The 19,574-nt window shown below is 57.9% G+C and overlaps 1 protein-coding gene across 1 annotated transcript in view; it reads right to left on the minus strand.

Annotated features, from left to right (window-relative positions):
• Positions 1-19,574, minus strand: part of LOC122546456 (nuclear receptor ROR-alpha A-like) — a 38,584-nt gene that overhangs the window by 10,606 nt on the left and 8,404 nt on the right. Inside the window, exons 2-7 of the mRNA XM_087985145.1 lie at positions 9,525-9,610; positions 8,618-8,759; positions 7,176-7,553; positions 4,626-4,747; positions 3,470-3,602; positions 1,265-1,372 (exon numbers count right to left, since the gene is read on the minus strand). Of these exons, the coding sequence (XP_087841271.1) occupies positions 1,265-1,372; positions 3,470-3,602; positions 4,626-4,747; positions 7,176-7,553; positions 8,618-8,759; positions 9,525-9,610 (969 nt within the window). The remainder of the gene's footprint in view (positions 1-1,264; positions 1,373-3,469; positions 3,603-4,625; positions 4,748-7,175; positions 7,554-8,617; positions 8,760-9,524; positions 9,611-19,574) is intronic.

The following is a 19,574-nucleotide window of genomic DNA, read 5'->3' on the forward strand; positions in this document are numbered from 1 at the left end:
GAGAGGGAGAGAGAGAGACACCGAGATAGGGAAAGGCAGGGGGAGAGAGAGAGAGAGACACCGAGATAGGGAAAGGCAGGGGGGTGGAGAGAGACACCGAGATAGGGAAAGGCAGGGGGGTGGAGAGAGAGAGACACCGAGATAGGGAAAGGCAGGGGGAGAGAGAGAGAGAGACACCGAGATAGGGAAAGGCAGGGGGGTGGAGAGAGAGAGACACCGAGATAGGGAAAGGCAGGGGGGTGGAGAGAGAGAGACACCGAGATAGGGAAAGGCAGGGGGGTGGAGAGAGACACCGAGATAGGGAAAGGCAGGGGGGTGGAGAGAGAGAGAGAGACACCGAGATAGGGAAAGGGAGGGGGGGGGGGGGGGGGGGAGAGAGAGAGAGAGAGAGAGAGTGAAAGAAAAGAGAGAGAAAAAGAGAGAGAGAGAAGCCAAGACAGGGAAAGGGAGGGGAAGGAGAGAGAAAGAAAGAAAGAGAGAGAGAGAGACACCGAGACAGGGAAAGGGAGGGGGAAGTAGAGAGTGAAATAAAAGAGAGAGAGAGAGAGACCCAGACAGGGAAAGGGAGGGGGAAGGAGAGAGAGAGAGAGAGAGAGAAGAAGAGAGAGAGAGAGAGAAGCCAAGACAGGGAAAGGGAGGGGAAGGAGAGAGAGAGAGAAAGAAAGAGAGAGAGAGAGACACCGAGACGGGGAAAGGGAGGGGGAAGGAGACAGAGAGAGAGAAAGAGAGACACCAAGATGGGGAAAGCCAGAGAAACAGAGAGTGACATCGAGATAGGGAAAGGCCGGGGACAGGGCGGAGGGGACCCGGGGATAGGGAAAGTAGGAGTGTGGGAGAGAGAGAGAGCTAGAGACCGAGATAGGGAAAGGGGGAGAGAGGGTGAGAGAGAGAGACACACATCGAGATAGGGAAAAGGAGACGGAGAGAGATGGAGAGAGAGTGACACCAAAATAGGGAAGGGGGGGGGGGGGGGAAGAGAGTGAGACACTGAACTAGGGAAATAGAGAGAGAGAGAGAGAGAGAGATAGTGATGCCAAGGTCAGGTAAGGGAGGGAGAGAAAGGGAGGGAAGGTGAGATTAGATCCAGAGCTCGGGGGAGAAGTGAGAGAGTCAGAGAGTTAGCAAGATAGGGAGGGAGGGAGAGCAATGGGGAAAGAGAGCGAGAAACAGAGTGAGTGAAAGAGAGATGAGGAGGTAGAGAGAGAGAGGAGAGAGTTATTAGTCCCTGTGGAACATTTTAGCGGTCACTGGAAGCAGCCCTTACCGAGAGCGAGGAAGAGCTCGGTCCCTGCATACTTTCCTTCAAAGAAGACCGTGTTGTTGCTGGGATTAAAGGCCTGGCACATCCGCAGGAGAACCACCTCAAGGGAGCCTGGGCACGGACAGAGAAGGAGAGGAAGGAGTTACTGTCTCAGGCAGGCTGCCCCTCCCCATGGGGATGGAAATGGCTGCCACCTTCCCCGTTCCTCCCCAGAGCCCCGCCACCGAATTACGGCCACCGAGATATCACCAGCCGAATTTCCACAGCACCTAAGACCTCAGGAGGAGGCTGGTCGGCCCTTCAGGCCCTGTGCTAGCTCTCTGAAAGGTCGATCCGATTCGGTCAATACCGCCTCCACGCTTCCACCCACCCAACCAGCTTGGCTTATCCCACCTCCCACCGGCATCTCCTCCTCTCTGGGAGGACATAGTTGACCATCGTCTGAAAGCACTGGGGTGGTGCGGCAGCTCAGTGGTTAGCAACGCTGCCTCACAGCGCCACAGACCTGGGTTCGATCCCAGCCGCGGGTGACTGTGTCTGTGTGGAGATTGCACATTCTCCCCCCGTGTCTGTGTGGGTTTCCTCCGGGCGCTCTGGTTTCCTCCCACAGTCTAAAGATGTGCAGGTTAGGGTGGATTGGCCATGCTAAATTGTCTCATAGTGCCCAGGGATGTGCAGGTTAGGGTGGATTGGCCATGCTAAATTGTCCCGTAGTGCCCAGGGATGTGCAGGTTAGGGTGGGTTGGCCATGCTAAATTGTCCCGTAGTGCCCAGGGATGTGCAGGTTAGGGTGGATTGGCCATGCTACATTGTCCCATAGTGCCCAGGGATGTGCAGGTAAGGGTGGATTGGCCATGCTAAATTGTCCCATAGTGTCCAGGGATGTGCAGGTTAGGGTGGGTTGGCCGTGCTAAATTGTCCCATAGTGCCCAGGGATGTGCAGGTTAGGGTGGATTGGCCATGCTAAATTGTCCCATAGTGCCCAGGGATGTGCAGGTTAGGGTGGATTGGCCATGCTAAATTGTCCCATAGTGCCCAGTGATGTGCAGGTTAGGGTGGACTGGCCATGCTAAATTGTCCCATAGTGCCCAGGGATGTGCAGGTTAGGGTGGATTGGCCATGCTAAATTGTCCCATAGTGCCCAGGGATGTGCAGGTAAGGGTGGATTGGCCATGCTAAATTGTCCCATAGTGTCCAGGGATGTGCAGGTTAGGGTGGATTGGCCGTGCTAAATTGTCCCATAGTGTCCAGGGATGTGCAGGTTAGGGTGGGTTGGCCATGCTAAATTGTCCCATAGTGCCCAGGGATGTGCAGGTAAGGGTGGATTGGCCATGCTAAATTGTCCCATAGTGCCCAGGGATGTGCAGGTTAGAGTGGATTGGCCATGCTAAATTGTCCCATAGTGCCCAGGGATGTGCAGGTTAGGGTGGATTGGCCATGCTAAATTGTCCCATAGTGCCCAGGGATGTGCAGGTTAGGGTGGATTGGCCATGCTAAATTGTCCCATAGTGCCCAGTGATGTGCAGGTTAGGGTGGACTGGCCATGCTAAATTGTCCCATAGTGCCCAGGGATGTGCAGGTTAGGGTGGATTGGCCATGCTAAATTGTCCCATAGTGCCCAGGGATGTGCAGGTTAGGGTTGATTGGCCATGCTAAATTGTCCCATAGTGCCCAGGGATGTGCAGGTTAGGGTGGATTGGCCATGCTAAATTGTCCCATAGTGCCCAGGGATGTGCAGGTAAGGGTGGATTGGCCATGCTAAATTGTCCCATAGTGTCCAGGGATGTGCAGGTTAGGGTGGGTTGGCCATGCTAAATTGTCCCATAGTGCCCAGGGATGTGCAGGTTAGGGGGGATTGGCCATGCTAAATTGTCCCGTAGTGCCCAGGGATGTGCAGGTTAATGTGGATTGGCCATGCTAAATTGTCCCGTAGGGCCCAGGGATGTGCAGGTTAGGGTGGATTGGCCATGCTAAATTGTCCCATAGTGCCCAGGGATGTGCAGGTCAGGGTGGATTGGCCATACTAAATTGTCCCATAGTGCCCAGGGATGTGCAGGTTAGGGTGGATTGGCCATGCTAAATTGTCCCATAGTGCCCAGGGATGTGCAGGTTAGGGTGGATTGGCCATGGGGAAATTGACCCAACCAGCTGAATGGCCTGCTTCCCGCCCTGGAGAGATCCTGCCGCGCTCCGTGCTGGGCCCGTTACCTGCTTTGAGAAGCACGATCTGGTCGTTCTGGCACAGCTCCAGGAAGCCGGCAATGCGCTTGGCAAACTCCACCACGTACTGGATGGCCTCGGTGATATTTCGGGCGCACCTCTGCCACATCTCCTCGGCCGACTGCGATGGGAAACGCCGGAGCGGGGGGGGGGGGGGGAAGAAAACGCGGAGGGTAAGTCGTTCCGCAATTGTACGGGGGGGTCGTGATCTGAGCAGGAATGCCTGGGTCGGACGAGAGTGAGCTCAATGGGGGGGGGGAGGGAGATCAGAAATATTCCAGATGCTGGGGATTAGAGAATCTGGGAGCGTTCGAGGAGGTGGGAGAGGCCATTCAGCCTCTTGGGCCTAGCCTGCCATTCAATCATGGCCCATTCACATCGATGCCTTTTGATGAAAGTATTTCCCTCTGTCCGGTTGGAATTGATTTGGGTGCACGGAGCAAGGTGCGACCATCCTCAGCCATCGCGCCTGACCTAATCTGGGACTCAATTTTCCTCTCGCTGTGGGGAAGGTGTGTCCAAGGATTGTGCGTGTGTGTGAAAGAGAGAGAGAGAGAGGGAGAGAGACGGGTTCAGGCGGACTGACACACACCTGCATACCTGCAGAACGGGACGGGTTCCTCACTCTCGAACCCAGCGACCAGCTATTCTGGAAGTCCGTTTCGAGTCATCGGAAATAGACCCTTCAGCCCAACCCGTCTGTGCTGACCAGATATCCTAGAATTAATCCCGTCCCACTTGCCAGCACTTGGCCCATATCCCTCCAAACCCTCCCAATTTATGTCCCCATTCAGATGATTTTTTACACATCGTCATTGTACCAGCCCCCACCACTTGCTCCTTTAAACCCAGCAGCACACTCTAGTTTCAGAACCCCCCACCCCAGACAATCCCTGTGTGAGGGTTTGGAGTCATGTGTAAGCCCAGGCTGGCAGATTTTTTTTCCTGACCCCTCATTGGGGGGGTGGGTTTCACCACAATAGACGCCCCCCGAGACCAGCTTCCAGATTTGATTCATCGAACTGAAGTTCCACCAAGGGGCTGCGATGGGATTTGAAACCTGTGATTTCCCACCCCCCAAAGTCTCCCCAGAGCGTTGCTAGCTCCGATGGGCCGAATGTGCCACTGACGACCTGAACCTCACCTTCCTCTGGTAGCTGTCGACTTCACTCTGAGAGAATAACTTCCAGCGGAGAGTGTGGAGTTGCTCTGGCACAAACTGGCACGTCTCACGGTGAGATTTCACGACATTCTGGATAATGTGGTCTGTCACGGGGGTGAGAGAGGGATCCACCAAAAAACCAGGTTAAATCACTCAGCAGCTCCCGCGGTGACTCGCGGTCACGCCTGACCTCTCCCCGCTAGGAATCCGATCCCCCCACTGACCCTTCACCCCCAACATCTCCCGTGCATCCCCCCCCTTCCGCAAGCCAAGAACTGAATCCCTCTCCCGCACACACACCGTCTCTCATACACACACTCTCTCACTCACTCCCACACTCTCTCACTCACTCCCACACTCACTCACTCTCTCTCCCTCACTCACTTTCTCTCTATCACACTCACTCACTCTCTCCCAAACTCACTCACTTTCTCTCCCACACTCACTCACTCTCTCTCTCCCACACACGCTCACTCTCTCTCTCCCACACTCACTCACTCTCTCTCCCACACTCACTCACTTTCTCTCTCTCACACTCACTCACTTTCTCTCTCACACTCACTCACTCTCTCCCACCCTCATTCACTCTCTCACACTCACTCTCTCTCTCTCCCACACTCACTCACTCTCTCTCCCACACTCACTCACTCTCTCTCTCCCACACTCACTCACTCTCCCTCTCCCACACACACTCACTCTCACACTCACTCGCTCTCTCTCTCCCACACACACTCACTTTCTCTCTCCCACACTCACTCACTCTCTCTCCCACACTCACTCACTCCCTCTCCCACACTCACTCCCTCTCCCATACTCACTCTCTCTCTCTCCCACACTCACTCACTCTCTCTCCCACACTCACTCACTCTCTCTCTCTCCCACATTCACTCTCTCTCTCCCACACACACTCACTTTCTCTCTCCCACACTCACTCACTCTCTCTCCCACACTCACTCTCTCTCTCTCCCACACTCACTCCCTCTCCCACACTCACTCCCTCTCCCACACTCACTCCCTCTCCCACACTCACTCTCTCTCTCTCCCACACTCACTCACTCTCTCTCTTTCACACTCACTCATTCTTTCTTTCACACGCACTCACTCTCTCTCCCACACTCACTCACTCTCTCCCACACTCACTCAGTCTCTCCCACACTCACTCTCACCCACTCACTCTCTCCCATACTCACTCTCCCACACTCACTCACTCTCCCACAGACATTCATTCACTCACACTCTCCCACACTCACTCTGTCTGACTGTCCCACACTCAGTCATTCTTTCTCTCCCACACTCACTCACACTGTCCCAAACTCAGTCACACCCACTCACTCACTCACGCACTCCCACATACACAAACAATCTTATACTCTCTCTCTCTTTCACACTCACTCACACACACACTCACATACAACTTCTTTCTCTCACTCTCTCTAACACGCGGTTTCCCTCTCTCTCATTCCCCCTTTCACTTTCGCAAACTCTCATCCCTCACAAACACACTCATTCTCCCTCTCTCTCACACATATGCACAGTCAGACACAGAAAACCAATCTTAGAGGTTGAAGGGAGGTGACAGAGATAGGGAGGGGGTGTATGGGCTGGAGGGGGGTAACAGAGATAGGGAGGGGGTGTAGGGGGCTGGAGTAGGTGACAGAGATAGGGAGGGGGTGTAGGGGGCTGGAGGAGGTGACAGAGATAGGGAGGGGGTATAGGAGTTGGAGGGGGTGACAGAGATAGGGAGAGGATGTAGGGGGCTGGAGGGGGGTAACAGAGATAGGGAGGGAGTGTAGGGGGCTGGAGGAGGTGACAGAGATAGGGAAGGGGTGTAGAGGCTGGAGGGGGTGACAGAGATAGGGAGGGGGTATAGGGGCTGGAGGGGGGTAACAGAGATAGGGAGGGGGTGTAGGGGGCTGGAGTAGGTGACAGAGATAGGGAGGGGGTGTAGGGGCTGGAAGGGGGTGACAGTGATAGGGAGGGGGTGTAGGGGGCTGGAGGGGGTGACAGTGATAGGGAGGGGGTGTATGGGCTGGAGGGGCTGACAGAGATAGGGAGGGGGTGTAGGGGGTGACAGAGATAGAGAGGGGTGTAGGGGCTGGAGGCGGGTGACAGAGATAGGGAGGGGGTGTAGGGGGCTGGAGGCGGGTGACAGAGATAGGGAGGGGATGTAGGGGCTGGAGGGGGGTGACAGAGATAGGGAGGGGGTGTAGGGGCTGGAGGGGGGGTGACAGAGATAGGGAGGGTAAGGCCATTGGATATCAAGGGGGTGATGGTTGGGTTCTCTCTCAAAGGCAAACCTCTGGATGCTGACAGTGGAGGGAGAGGGAGGGAGAGGGGAGGAGGAGAGGGGAGAGGGAGGGGGAGAGGGGAGACAGAGAGGGGAGAGGGAGGGAGAGGGGAGGAGGAGAGGGGAGAGGGAGGGGGAGAGGGGAGAGGGAGAGAGGAGAGGGGAGAGGGAGGGGGAGAGGGGAGCGGGAGAGGGGAGTGGGCAGGGGCGGATTAAGTGATGGGAGTGATATAAGACACACTCACCCAGCTCCCTGGTAGTGGGCAGAGGACCGTGGAGTCGGGCGAAACCTGGCCACATGACAAACTCCCCTCCGCCTGGGTGCTGTACGAATGGCCGGTGCTTCACGTCATTGGCTGGTAAGCCCGGCTGACCCGGGGGTAAGCCTGCTTCCGAGGAGCTGTAGCCTTGCCCTCCAGCGGCCTGCCTGCCTGTCCCGAGGCTGTGCCCAGAGGGATAGGCCTCCTGGCCGGGCTTTGGTAGGCCCTGGGCCTCTGAAGCCAGAGCGTAGGCCTGAACCTCAGCCTGGGGCTTGCCTGCGCCTTGCTGCTGCATCTGGTGCTTCTGGACCTCAGCGTGTAGGCTGTCCCTCTGTTTCTTTGACATACGTCCGAATTTGACCGCTTAACACAAAGGTAAGACCAGGAAGGTTAGCACAATTCGGAACTTGTGCAGAGTCCCAGCACTCAGGCTGGGCCTCAGTTTCACCTCGGATTTGTCACCCGCTCCCTTCCCTCCCGATTTGAAACATCGAAAATTGGAGTAGGCCATTCGAATGCACGACCATTCAGTGGGATCGGAGCTGACTCTGTTCCTGTTTTGATCCCTTTGCCCTCAGGATCTCTATCCAACTCCTTGTTGGAAACATCCCATGTTCCGATCCCAACTGCTTTCTGGAGGGAAAATCCCACAGGCTCCCTTACCCTCTGGGTGAAGACATTTGGAGCAGCAGGGGTGTAGGGAGTGAGTGTGTGTGTGTGTGTGTGTGTGTAGTGTGCACATTCCCACCCCGTGTCTGCGTGGGTGTCCTCTGGGTGAAGACATTTGGAGCAGCAGGGGTGTAGGGAGTGACAGTGTGTGTGTGTGTGTATAGTGTGCACATTCCCACCCTGTGTCTGCGTGGGTGTCCTCTGGGTGTTCCGGTTTCCTCCCACAATCTGAAGATGGGCAGGTGAAGGTGAATTGGCCGTGCTAAATTGCATGTACTGTCGGTTAGCTGGATGAGTCAGGGGCAAATATTGGGTCGAAAAAGGAGGGTTAGTATGGACTTGTTGGGCTGAAAGGCCTGATTCCACACTGTAGGGATTGTATCCTGTTTCTCCTCATCTCAGACCTACTTCATCCCCTTTGGGCTGTGACCCCCTAGTTCTCTACCCCTCCTGGTTCATTGGGAACATCCTTACCCTCTTGTCTGGTCCTGATTTGGGGGAGGGGGTGAAATCTCATAAAACACTTTCCTTTGAACTCCCCGGTGAATATAATCCCAACTGATCTGGTCTCTCGTTCTGCCATCCCAGGACTCCCTTCCTTCTATAGGAATGGAACTGGTCCTGGACTGGCTGTGCTCGCCTTATCTTGGCAGAGACATACAGCAGGGAAGCAGATTCGTCAGTCCAACCAGTCCCGCAACATGAACTACCACCCTCTAACCGATTCCTCCCCCCCCACGCCCCCACACTGCGCTCACCATCCCGGGACATGCCCAGCTCAAGGCACTTGTGCAACCGGCAATGCTGGCATCGGTTACGGCTGGTACGGTCAATGGGGCAGTTCCGCTGGCGGGAGCAGGTGTAGGTGATGCTGTTCTGTTGGCTTCTCCTGAAGAAACCCTGAGGTTAAAACAAAAAGAAAATGAGAGAGAGAGAGAGAGAGAGAAATAAGAATCACGTTGGGTGGGCCAGAGATGTATTTTTTCTCACTGGTCAGGAGAGGTTTCAGCCGCCTCTGACCTGCCCTGGACCATGCGACAATCTCTCAACAATGGCAGCTGCACTACCCACAATCCTCTGCCCTCCTGCAACCACTCTATCCCTCACACGGTGACGACCAGTGTGTGTACTTGGTCCACTGTGGGGAGTCAGTAGCCTAATGGGCTCGTAAGACCTACTCCCTTCCTCCCCCCCCCACACCACCAGTGGGGAAACACGGGTTCGAATCCTAACAAGGCCCGAGGTGGAGTTTAAATTCAGCGACTATGAGATTGTGATTTTTTAAAAAAACCATGGAGGGGAGGTTAATTTCGGGGAGAGGGAAATCTGCTGTCCTTACCCTGTCTGGGTCTACACGTAACTCCAGACCCCCACAGTCATGGGGCGGACCCTTGAATGCCCTCTGAAATTGGTTCTGAGCAGGGCACCCAGTTCAAGGGGTAATTAGGAATGGGGCAACAGATACTGGGCCCTGTCAGTGGTGTCCCTGGTCCCTTGAAAGAATAAGGGGCTAGAACAAAGACTCTACACCGTGTGGTGAAACGAATCAATCAACTCTCTCCACTCCCCCCCAAATCACACTCCCACCTGGACACGGACAGAGAGAGGTTTAGTTCCATCCAGAGTGTTGGAGGTAGTGAACGTACAGCTCATAGGCAGCGTTACCTTGCACCCTTCACAAGTTATGACTCCATAATGGATCCCGGAAGATTTGTCTCCGCAGATTTTACACGGAATGATTTCGATCTGAGCTGCAGCAGAGAGGAAAGGAATTTCAGTGAAGGCAATTCATATCAGTCTGTGTGTGTGTGTGTCCATTAAAGTGTGTGTGTGTGTGTTCATTAGTGTGTTTGCCCCGTGTGTGTGTGTGCGCGTGTGTGTCCATTAAAGTGTGTGTTTGCATCCATTAGTGTGTTTGCCCCATGTGCGTGTGCGTGTGTGTGTGTACATTAGTGTGTTTGCCCCGTGTGTGTGTGTTTGCGTCCATTAGTGTGCTTGCCCCGTGTGTGTGTGTGCGTGTGTGTGTGTGTACATTAGTGTGTTTGCCCTGTGTGTGTGTGTGTCCATTAGTGTGTTTGCCCCGTTTGTGTGTGTGTGTGTGTCCATTAGTGTGTTTGCCCCGTGTGTGTGCGTGTGTGTTAGCCTGTCTGTGTGTGTGTGAGCCTGTCCATGTGTGTGTGTTAGCCTGACTGTGTGTGTGTATGTGAGCCTGTCCATGTGTGTGTGTTAGCCTGACTGTGTGTGTGTATGTGAGCCTGTCCGTGTGTGTTTGTTAGCCTGTCCGTGTGGGTGAGCCTGTCCATGTGTGTGTTAGTCTGTCCACGTGTGTGTTAGCCTGACTGTGTGTGTGTGTGTTAGCCTGTGTGTGTGTGAGCTTGTCCGTGTGTGTGTGTGTGTGTTAGCCTGACTGTGGGTGTTAGCCTGACTGTGTGTGTGTGTGTTAGCCTGACTCTGTGTGTGTGTTAGCCTGACTGTGTGTGTGTGTGTGCGTGTGTGTGTTAGCCTGACTCTGTGTGTGTGTGTTAGCCGGACTGTGTGTGTGTGTGTGTGTGTTAGCCGGACTGTGTGTGTGTTAGCCTGACTCTGTGTGTGTGTGTGTTAGCCTGACTGTGTGTGTGTTAGCCGGACTGTGTGTGTGTGTGTTTGTGTGTGTGTTAGCCGGACTGTGTGTGTGTGTTAGCCTGACTCTGTGCGCGTGTGTGTGTGTGCGTGCGTGCATTAGCCTGACTGTGTGTGAGTGTGTGTGTGAGTGTGCGTGTTAACCTGACTGTGTGTGAGCCAGTGCATCTGCTCATCTGAGTCTGTGTGCGTGAGAGACAATGTGTGGTTCTGTGTGTGTGTGTTTGTGTGTGTGTGTGCGCGCGCACGCGTGTGTCTTTGCATCTGCCCCATTGTGGGCATCACCGTTTGCCCAGTCCTGTGACTCCCTCCCTCAGCATCTCAGCCTCAGGCTGTAAAGCAGGAGGAGACCGGACAGCCCTCACTCCAACCTGCTCCTCACTCAATGAAGGCAAATTGGCATCTGTGACCCTGCTGTAACCAGACTTGGCCACATGGAGGCAGTGCAAGCTCTTAGGTATTGGCAGAGTGAGGACCCATTATTTCAAAGGATCATTCCAAGCACATACACCCTGCTATTCCCCGCACAATGGGGCTCCCAGGAAATAACTCACTGCATCTTCACTCTAGAACGTCCATCTCCCTCTTTCTCTGGAATCTGTATAGAATATTGGCAGTTCAAGCCTCAGCAAATCATCCTGGATGACACTCACTGAAGGTCAGTGCTGAGGGAGCAGGCACTGTCAGAGGGTCAGTGCTGAGGGAGCGGGCACTGTCAGAGGGTCAGTGCGGAGGGAGCGGGCACTGTCAGAGGGTCAGTGCTGAGGGAGCGGGCACTATCAGAGGGTCAGTGCGGAGGGAGCGGGCACTGTCAGAGGGTCAGTGCTGAGGGAGCGGGCACTGTCAGAGGGTCAGTGCGGAGGGAGCGGGCACTGTCAGAGGGTCAGTGCTGAGGGAGCGGGCACTGTCAGAGGGTCAGTGCGGAGGGAGCGGGCACTGTGGGAGGGTCAGTGCTGACGGAGTGGACGCTGTCAGAGGGTCAGTGCTGAGGGAGCGGGCACTGTTGGAGAGTCAGTGCTGAGGGAGTGGGCGCTGTCGGAGGGTCAGTGCTGAGGGAGCAGGTGCTGTCGGAGGCTTAGTGCTGAGGGAGCGGGCGCTGTGAGAGGGTCAGTGCTGAGGGAGCAGGCGCTGTGGGAGGGTCAGTGCTGAGGTAGCGGGCGCTGTGGGAGGGTCAGCGCTGAGGGAGCGGGCGCTGTGGGAGGGTCAGTGCTGAGGGAGCGGGCACTGTAGGAGGGTCAGCGCTGAGGGAGTGGGTGCTGTGGGAGGGTCAGTGCTGAGGGAGCGGGCACTGTAGGAGGGTCAGCGCTGAGGGAGCGGGTGCTGTTGGAGGGTCAGCACTGAGGGAGCGGGCACTGTAGGAGGGTCAGCGCTGAGGGAGCGGGTGCTGTTGGAGGGTCAGCACTGAGGGACCGGGCACTGTAGGAGGGTCAGCGCTGAGAGAGCGGACACTCCATAATCACTCCCTCTCCACACCATCCCAGCTACAGAGTAAAGCTTCCTCTACACTGTCCCCCTATCAAACACTCCCAGGGCAGGGACAGCATGGGGTTAGATACAGAGTAAAGCTCCCTCTACACTGTCCCCCATCAAACACTCCCAGGACAGGGACAGCACGGGGTTAGATACAGAGTAAAGCTCCCTCTACACTATCCCCCCACCAAACACTCCCAGGACACGGACAGCACGGGGTTAGATACAGAGTAAAGCTTCCTCTAAAAAAGTCTCACCACTGAACACTGCCAGGACAGGGGAAAATATGATGTCTGATACAGAATAAAGCTCTCTCTACAGTATCCCCGATCAAACACTCCCACGTCCTGTCAAAGCACCTTACAAACTTCTGTCCTCTACCCCCCTGAGAGGATGAGGGCAGCAGATATAGGGGGAACACTGGCCCCTTGCAAGTTCCCCTCCCCCATACCATCCTGTCTTGGAAATATATGATGGGGCACCATATCCCTACCTCACACAGAGGCTCACCCCCACCTTCGCAAGGGCCAATTAGGTACAGGTGATAAATGCTGGGCCCCACCCAGTGATGCCCGCATTGGTAATAATGTCCAGGTTACGGTTGGCATCTTTAGTGTGTCCTCTTGTCACATAACCCCTGACTGAAATCATCGTCTGCTCCCTGTTAGATTGTTGCAAAAGTGTGACGTTTGCTTGAGATTGGAACAGAATTTCAGACACTGCTATAGGAAGGAGGTTGTGAAACTTGAAAGGGCTCAGAAAAGATTTACAAGGAGGTCGGAGGGTTTGAGCTACAGGGAGAGGCTGAACAGCCCGGGGCTGCTTTCCCTGGTGAACTTCTCGAGGTTTATAAAATCATGAGGGGCACAGATAGGATAAATAGACAAGGTCTTTTCCCCAGGGTGGGGGAGTCCAGAACTAGAGGGGCATAGGTTTAGGGTGAGAGGGGAAAGGGACCCGAGGGGCAACTTTTTCACACAGAGGGTGGTACGTCTATGGAACGAGCTGCCAGAAGAAGTGGTGGAGGCTGGTACAATATTCCAAAGGCATCTGGATGGGGATATGAACAGGAAGGGTTTAGAGGGATATGGGCCAAATGGTGGCAAATGGGACTGGATTAGGTTGGGATATCTGGTCAGCATGGACGAGTTGGACCGAAGGGTCTGTTTCCATGCTGTGTGAAGCTATGACTGAAAAGTGCACAGTGATCGAGAACTCATCCCTTTGGGGACTCAGTGTCGGCTTCAGATTTCAAGCTGTTATAAAACAGGATGGTTGTGCCTTTTTTGACTCAGGGTCTGTCGCGACGGGCAACGACTCCAGATCCCATGGCTTCTGGAAGCATGTTCTCAGCTCTGGGTCTGTCTGTGCCCCACATAGTGGGGGGGAAGCAGAGAGTTGCTGTGGGGTGGGGCGAGGAGCATGGGTTTCAAAATATGTCAATAATCCAGCCACAGGGCTCTGAATTACTCACTCGAGCTGAGAGTCTCGCTGCTTGGAAAACACCCCCACTGACTGCTCCCCACGGCCGTGCTGCCAGTAAGTGGCACTGTCTTCTGTCTGAGCTGTTTCTCACCCCTTGGTGAGGGGCACGGGGGGGGGGGGGATGCTTAAATCAATGGAGCCAGTAAGCTACAGGGTGTGACTGCAGGTTCGAATCTCACAGTGTCAGAGGGTGTGACACAGTTTAATAAGAATCTGGATTTAGGCATCGTGTGAAAGGGATAATCCACAACGGGGCCAGGCAATCTGCCGTCTTGACTCGGTACGGGCCTCCACGTGGCTCCAGGTGCCCACCGCGATGGGGTTCGCTCTGAGGGGCCCTCTGGGGAATTAGGGATGGGGTAATAAATGCCAGTTCACTTCCATTCTCGCAAAGTACCTTACTGCCCTTTGGAGGCGCTGGGGGAGGGTCAGTGCCGAGGGAGTGGGCACTATCGGAGGGTCAGTGCTGAGGGAGTGGGTGCTGTCGGAGGGTCAGTGCCGAAGGAGTGGGCGCTGTGGGAGGGTCAGTGCTGAGGGAGTGGGTGCTGTGGGAGGGTCAGTGCTGAGGGAGTGGGTGCTGTGGGAGGGTCAGGGCTGAGGGAGTGGGCGCTGTGGGAGGGTCAGTGATGAGGGAGCGGGCGCTGTCGGAGGGTCAGTGCTGAGGGACTGGGCGCTGTGGGAGGGTCAGTGCTGAGGGAGTGGGCGCTGTGGGAGGGTCAGTGCTGAGGGAGCGGGCGCTGTGGGAGGGTCAGTGCTGAGGGAGCGGGCGCCGTGGGAGGGTCAGTGCTGAGGCAGCGGGCGCTGTCGGAGGGTCAGTGCTGAGGGAGCGGGCGCTGTGGGAGGGTCAGTGCTGAGAGAGTGGGTGCTGTCGGAGGGTCAGTGCTGAGGGAGTGGGCGCTGTGGGAGGGTCAGTGCTGAGGGAGCGGGTGCTGTCGGAGGGTCAGTGCTGAGGGGGTGGGTGCTGTCGGAGAGTCAGTGCTGAGGGAGTGGGCGCTGTGGGAGGGTCAGTGCTGAGGGAGTGGGTGCTGTGGGAGGGTCAGTGCTGAGGGAGCGGGTGCTGTGGGAGGGTCAGTGCTGAGGGAGTGGGCGCTGTGGGAGGGTCAGTGATGAGGGAGCGGGTGCTGTGGGAGGGTCAGTGCTGAGGGAGTGGGCGCTGTGGGAGGGTCAGTGCTGAGGGAGCGGGCGCTGTTGGAGGGTCAGCGCTGAGGGAGCGGGCGCTGTGGGAGGGTCAGTGCTGTTGTGGGACATTGTTAATCAAGGTGGAGAAAGACGCGGGGTGAGATAAGGAGAGATGGTGGGGAGGGTGAGAGAGAGAGAGAGAGCGAGAGAGGGCAGAGGTCGTTTTAAATTCATTAATGAGACCGTCGCCTTTTGGAGGCGCTGTGGGAGGGTCAGTGCTGAGGGAGTGGGCGCTGTGGGAGGGTCAGTGCTGAGGGAGCGGGCGCTGTGGGAGGGTCAGTGCTGAGGGAGTGGGTGCTGTGGGAGGGTCAGTGCTGAGGGAGCGGGCACTGTGGGAGGGTCAGTGCTGAGGGAGCGGGTGCTGTGGGAGGGTCAGTGCTGAGGGAGCGGGTGCTGTGGGAGGGTCAGTGCTGAGGGAGCGGGTGCTGTGGGAGGGTCAGTGCTGAGGGAGCGGGTGCTGTGGGAGGGTCAGTGCTGAGGGAGCGGGCACTGTGGGAGGGTCAGTGCTGAGGGAGCGGGTGCTGTGGGAGGGTCAGTGCTGAGGGAGCGGGCGCTGTGGGAGGGTCAGTGCTGAGGGAGTGGGCGCTGTCGGAGGGTCATTGCTGAGGGAGCGGGCGCTGTGGGAGGGTCATTGCTGAGGGAGCGGGTGCTGTGGGAGGGTCAGCGCTGAGGGAGCGGGTGCTGTGGGAGGGTCAGTGCTGAGGGGGTGGGTGCTGTGGGAGGGTCAGTGCTGAGGGAGTGGGCGCTGTGGGAGGGTAAGCGCTGAGGGAGTGGGTGCTGTGGGAGGGTAAGCGCTGAGGGGGTGGGTGCTGTGAGAGGGTCAGTGCTGAGGGAGTGGGTGCTGTCGGAGAGTCAGCGCTGAGGGAGTGGGTGCTGTGGGAGGGTAAGCACTGAGGGAGTGGGTGCTGTGGCAGGGTAAGCGCTGAGGGGGTGGGTGCTGTGAGAGGGTCAGTGCTGAGGGAGTGGGTGCTGTGGGAGGGTCAGTGCTGAGGGAGTGGGTGCTGTGGGAGGGTAAGCGCTGAGGGAGTGGGTGCTGTTGCAGGGTAAGCGCTGAGGGGGTGGGTGCTGTGAGAGGGTCAGTGCTGAGGGAGTGGGTGCTGTGGGAGGGTAAGCGCTGAGGGAGTGGGTGCTGTGGGAGGGTAAGCGCTGAGGGGGTGGGTGCTGTGAGAGGGTCAGTGCTGAGGGAGTGGGTGCTGTGGGAGGGTCAGTGCTGAGGGAGTGGGCGCTGTGGGAGGGTCAGTGCTGAGGGGGTGGGTGCTGTGGGAGGGTCAGTGCTGAGGGAGTGGGCACTGTCGGAGGGTCAGTGCTGAGGGAGTGGGTGCTGTGGGAGGGTCAGTGCTGAGGGAGCGGGCACTGTGGGAGGGTCAGCGCTGAGGGAGAGGGTGCTGTTGGAGGGTCAGCTGTGAGAGAGTGGGCACTGTTGGAGGGTCAGTGCTGAGGGAGCGGGCACTGTTGGAGGGTCAGCGCTGAGGGAGCAGGTGCTGTCAGAGGGTCAGCGTTGAGGGAGCGGGTGCTGTTGGTGGGTCAGCGCTGAGGGAGCGGGTGCTGTGGGAGGGTCAGTGCTGAGGGGGAGGGCGCTGTCGGAGGGTCAGTGCTGAGGGAGCGGGTGCTATTGGAGGGTCAGCGCTGAGGGAGCGGGCGCTGTTGGAGAGTCAGCGCTGAGGGAGCGGGTGCTGTCGGAGGGTCAGTGCTGAGGGAGCGGGTGCTGTTGGAGGGTCAGCTGTGAGAGAGTGGGCACTGTTGGAGGGTCAGTGCTGAGGGAGCGGGCACTGTGGGAGGGTCAGTGCTGAGGGAGCGGGCGCTGTTGGAGGGTCGGCGCTGAGGGAGCGGGCACTGTGGGAGGGTCAGTGCTGAGGGAGCGGGTGCTGTCAGAGGGTCAGCGTTGAGGGAGCGGGTGCTGTGGGAGGGTCAGTGCTGAGGGAGCGGGTGCTGTGGGAGGGTCAGTGCTGAGGGAGCGGGCACTGTGGGAGGGTCAGTGCTGAGGGAGCGGGCGCTGTTGGAGGGTCGGCGCTGAGGGAGCGGGCACTGTGGGAGGGTCAGTGCTGAGGGAGCGGGTGCTGTCAGAGGGTCAGCGTTGAGGGAGCGGGTGCTGTGGGAGGGTCAGTGCTGAGGGAGCGGGTGCTGTGGGAGGGTCAGTGCTGAGGGAGCGGGCACTGTGGGAGGGTCAGTGCTGAGGGAGCGGGTGCTGTCAGAGGGTCAGCGTTGAGGGAGCGGGTGCTGTGGGAGGGTCAGTGCTGAGGGAGAGGGCGCTGTCGGAGGGTCAGTGCTGAGGGAGCGGGTGCTGTTGGAGGGTCAGCGTTGAGGGAGCGGGTGCTGTGGGAGGGTCAGTGCTGAGGGAGAGGGCGCTGTGGGAGGGTCAGTGCTGAGGGAGCGGGTGCTGTCAGAGGGTCAGCGTTGAGGGAGCGGGTGCTGTGGGAGGGTCAGTGCTGAGGGAGAGGGCGCTGTGGGAGGGTCAGTGCTGAGGGAGCAGGCGCTGTTGGAGAGTCAGCGCTGAGGGAGCGGGTGCTGTGGGAGGGTCAGTGCTGAGGGAGCGGGTGCTTTTGGAGGGTCAGCTGTGAGAGAGTGGGCACTGTTGGTGGGTCAGCGCTGAGGGAACGGGCGCTGTCGGAGGGTCAGCGCTGAGGGAGCGGGTGCTGTGGGAGGGTCAGTGCTGAGGGAGCGGGTGCTGTGGGAGGGTCAGCGCTGAGGGAGTGGGCGCTGTGGGAGGGTCAGTGCTGAGGGAGCGGGCGCTGTCAGAGGGTCAGCGTTGAGGGAACGGGTGCTGTGGGAGGGTCAGCGCTGAGGGAGCGGGTGCTGTCGGAGGGTCAGCGCTGAGGGAGCGGGTGCTGTCGCAGGGTCAGCGCTGAGGGAGCGGGTGCTGTTGGAGGGTCAGCGCTGAGGGAGCGGGTGCTGTGGGAGGGTCAGTGCTGAGGGAGAGGGCGCTGTGGGAGGGTCAGTGCTGAGGGAGCGGGTGCTGTCAGAGGGTCAGCGTTGAGGGAGCGGGTGCTGTGGGAGGGTCAGTGCTGAGGGAGAGGGCGCTGTGGGAGGGTCAGTGCTGAGGGAGCGGGCGCTGTTGGAGAGTCAGCGCTGAGGGAGCGGGTGCTGTGGGAGGGTCAGTGCTGAGGGAGCGGGTGCTTTTGGAGGGTCAGCTGTGAGAGAGTGGGCACTGTTGGTGGGTCAGCGCTGAGGGAACGGGCGCTGTCGGAGGGTCAGCGCTGAGGGAGCGGGTGCTGTGGGAGGGTCAGTGCTGAGGGAGCGGGTGCTGTGGGAGGGTCAGCGCTGAGGGAGTGGGCGCTGTGGGAGGGTCAGTGCTGAGGGAGCGGGCGCTGTCAGAGGGTCAGCGTTGAGGGAACGGGTGCTGTGGGAGGGTCAGCGCTGAGGGAGCGGGTGCTGTCGGAGGGTCAGCGCTGAGGGAGCGGGTGCTGTTGGAGGGTCAGCGCTGAGGGAGCGGGTGCTGTTGGAGGGTCAGCGCTGAGGGAGCGGGTGCTGTCAGAGGGTCAGTGCTGAGGGAGCGGGTGCTGTCGGAGGGTCAGCGCTGAGGGAGCGGGTGCTGTCGGAGGGTCAGCGCTGAGGGAGCGGGTGCTGTCGGAGGGTCAGCGCTGAGGGAGCGGGTGCTGTCGGAGGGTCAGCGCTGAGGGAGCGGGTGCTGTCGGAGGGTCAGCGCTGAGGGAGCGGGTGCTGTCGGAGGGTCAGCGCTGAGGGAGCGGGTGCTGTCGGTGGGTCAGCGCTGAGGGAGCGGGTGCTGTTGGAGGGTCAGCGCTGAGGGAATGGGTTCTGTCGGAGGGTCAGTGCTGAGGGAGCGGGTGCTGTCGGAAGGTCAGCGCTGAGGGAGCGGGTGCTGTTGGAGGGTCAGCGCTGAGGGAATGGGTTCTGTCGGAGGGTCAGTGCTGAGGGAGCGGGTGCTGTTGGAGGGTCAGCGCTGAGGGAGCGGGTGCTGTTGGAGGGCCAGCGCTGAGGGAATGGGTTCTGTCGGAGGGTCAGTGCTGAGGGAGCGGGTGCTGTCGGAAGGTCAGCGCTGAGGGAGCGGGTGCTGTTGGAGGGTCAGCGCTGAGGGAATGGGTTCTGTCGGAGGGTCAGTGCTGAGGGAGCGGGTGCTGTTGGAGGGTCAGCGCTGAGGGAGCGGGTGCTGTTGGAGGGTCAGTGCTGAGGGAATGGGTTCTGTCGGAGGGTCAGTGCTGAGGGAGCGGGCGCTGTGGGAGGGTCAGCGCTGAGGGTGTGGGTGCTGTGGGAGGGTCAGCGCTGAGGGTGTGGGTGCTGTTGGAGGGTCAGCGCTGTTGTGGGACATTGTTAATCAAGGTGGAGAAAGACGCGGGGTGAGATAAGGAGAGATGGTGGGGAGGATGAGAGAGAGAGAGGGCAGAGGTCGTTTTAAATTCATAACGTGACCGTCGCTGGCTGGGCAAGCATTTATTATCCGTCCCTCGTTGCCCTTGTGAAGAGGGTGGTAAGCTGCCTTCTTAAACCACTGCAGCCCAGAGACAATAATATTCATCAATAATGCCATTAGAGAGGGATTCCCAGTGTATTGACCTGAACGAACAGGCGATACATTCAGGATGCTGAGGGGCTCAGAGGGGAACTTGCAGGGGGTGGTGTTCCCATGTATCTGCTGCCCCTTGTCCTTCGAGATAGAATTGGTCGTGGGTTTGGAACATGCTGTCAGAAGATCCTTTGTAAATGTCTGTATTGTGGATGGTACACCCTGCTGCTACTGAGCGTCAGTGTCGAGAGATACACTAGAGACAGAGTGAGAGATCAAGAGAATACAGAGAAAGAGAGAGATAAGACACTACTGAGCGAACGATAAGACAGAAACGAAAGTACAATCACTTATCTGGCAGGGAGCAGAAGGGAAATCAGAGGGGAATTTGCACACACACTCTTACTAGAGTTTTGCATATATTTGAATAATACAGAGTTTATTTGACCAGTGAGAAAGGTAAGTATTACCTGACCATATTCAGCGGTCTATGAAGGCAAAGG

The sequence above is a fragment of the Chiloscyllium plagiosum genome, unplaced genomic scaffold, assembly GCF_037043375.1.
Source record: "Chiloscyllium plagiosum isolate Xiang-an unplaced genomic scaffold, Cpla_swu_hap1 HiC_scaffold_50, whole genome shotgun sequence".
Taxonomy (NCBI): Eukaryota; Metazoa; Chordata; class Chondrichthyes; order Orectolobiformes; family Hemiscylliidae; genus Chiloscyllium; species Chiloscyllium plagiosum.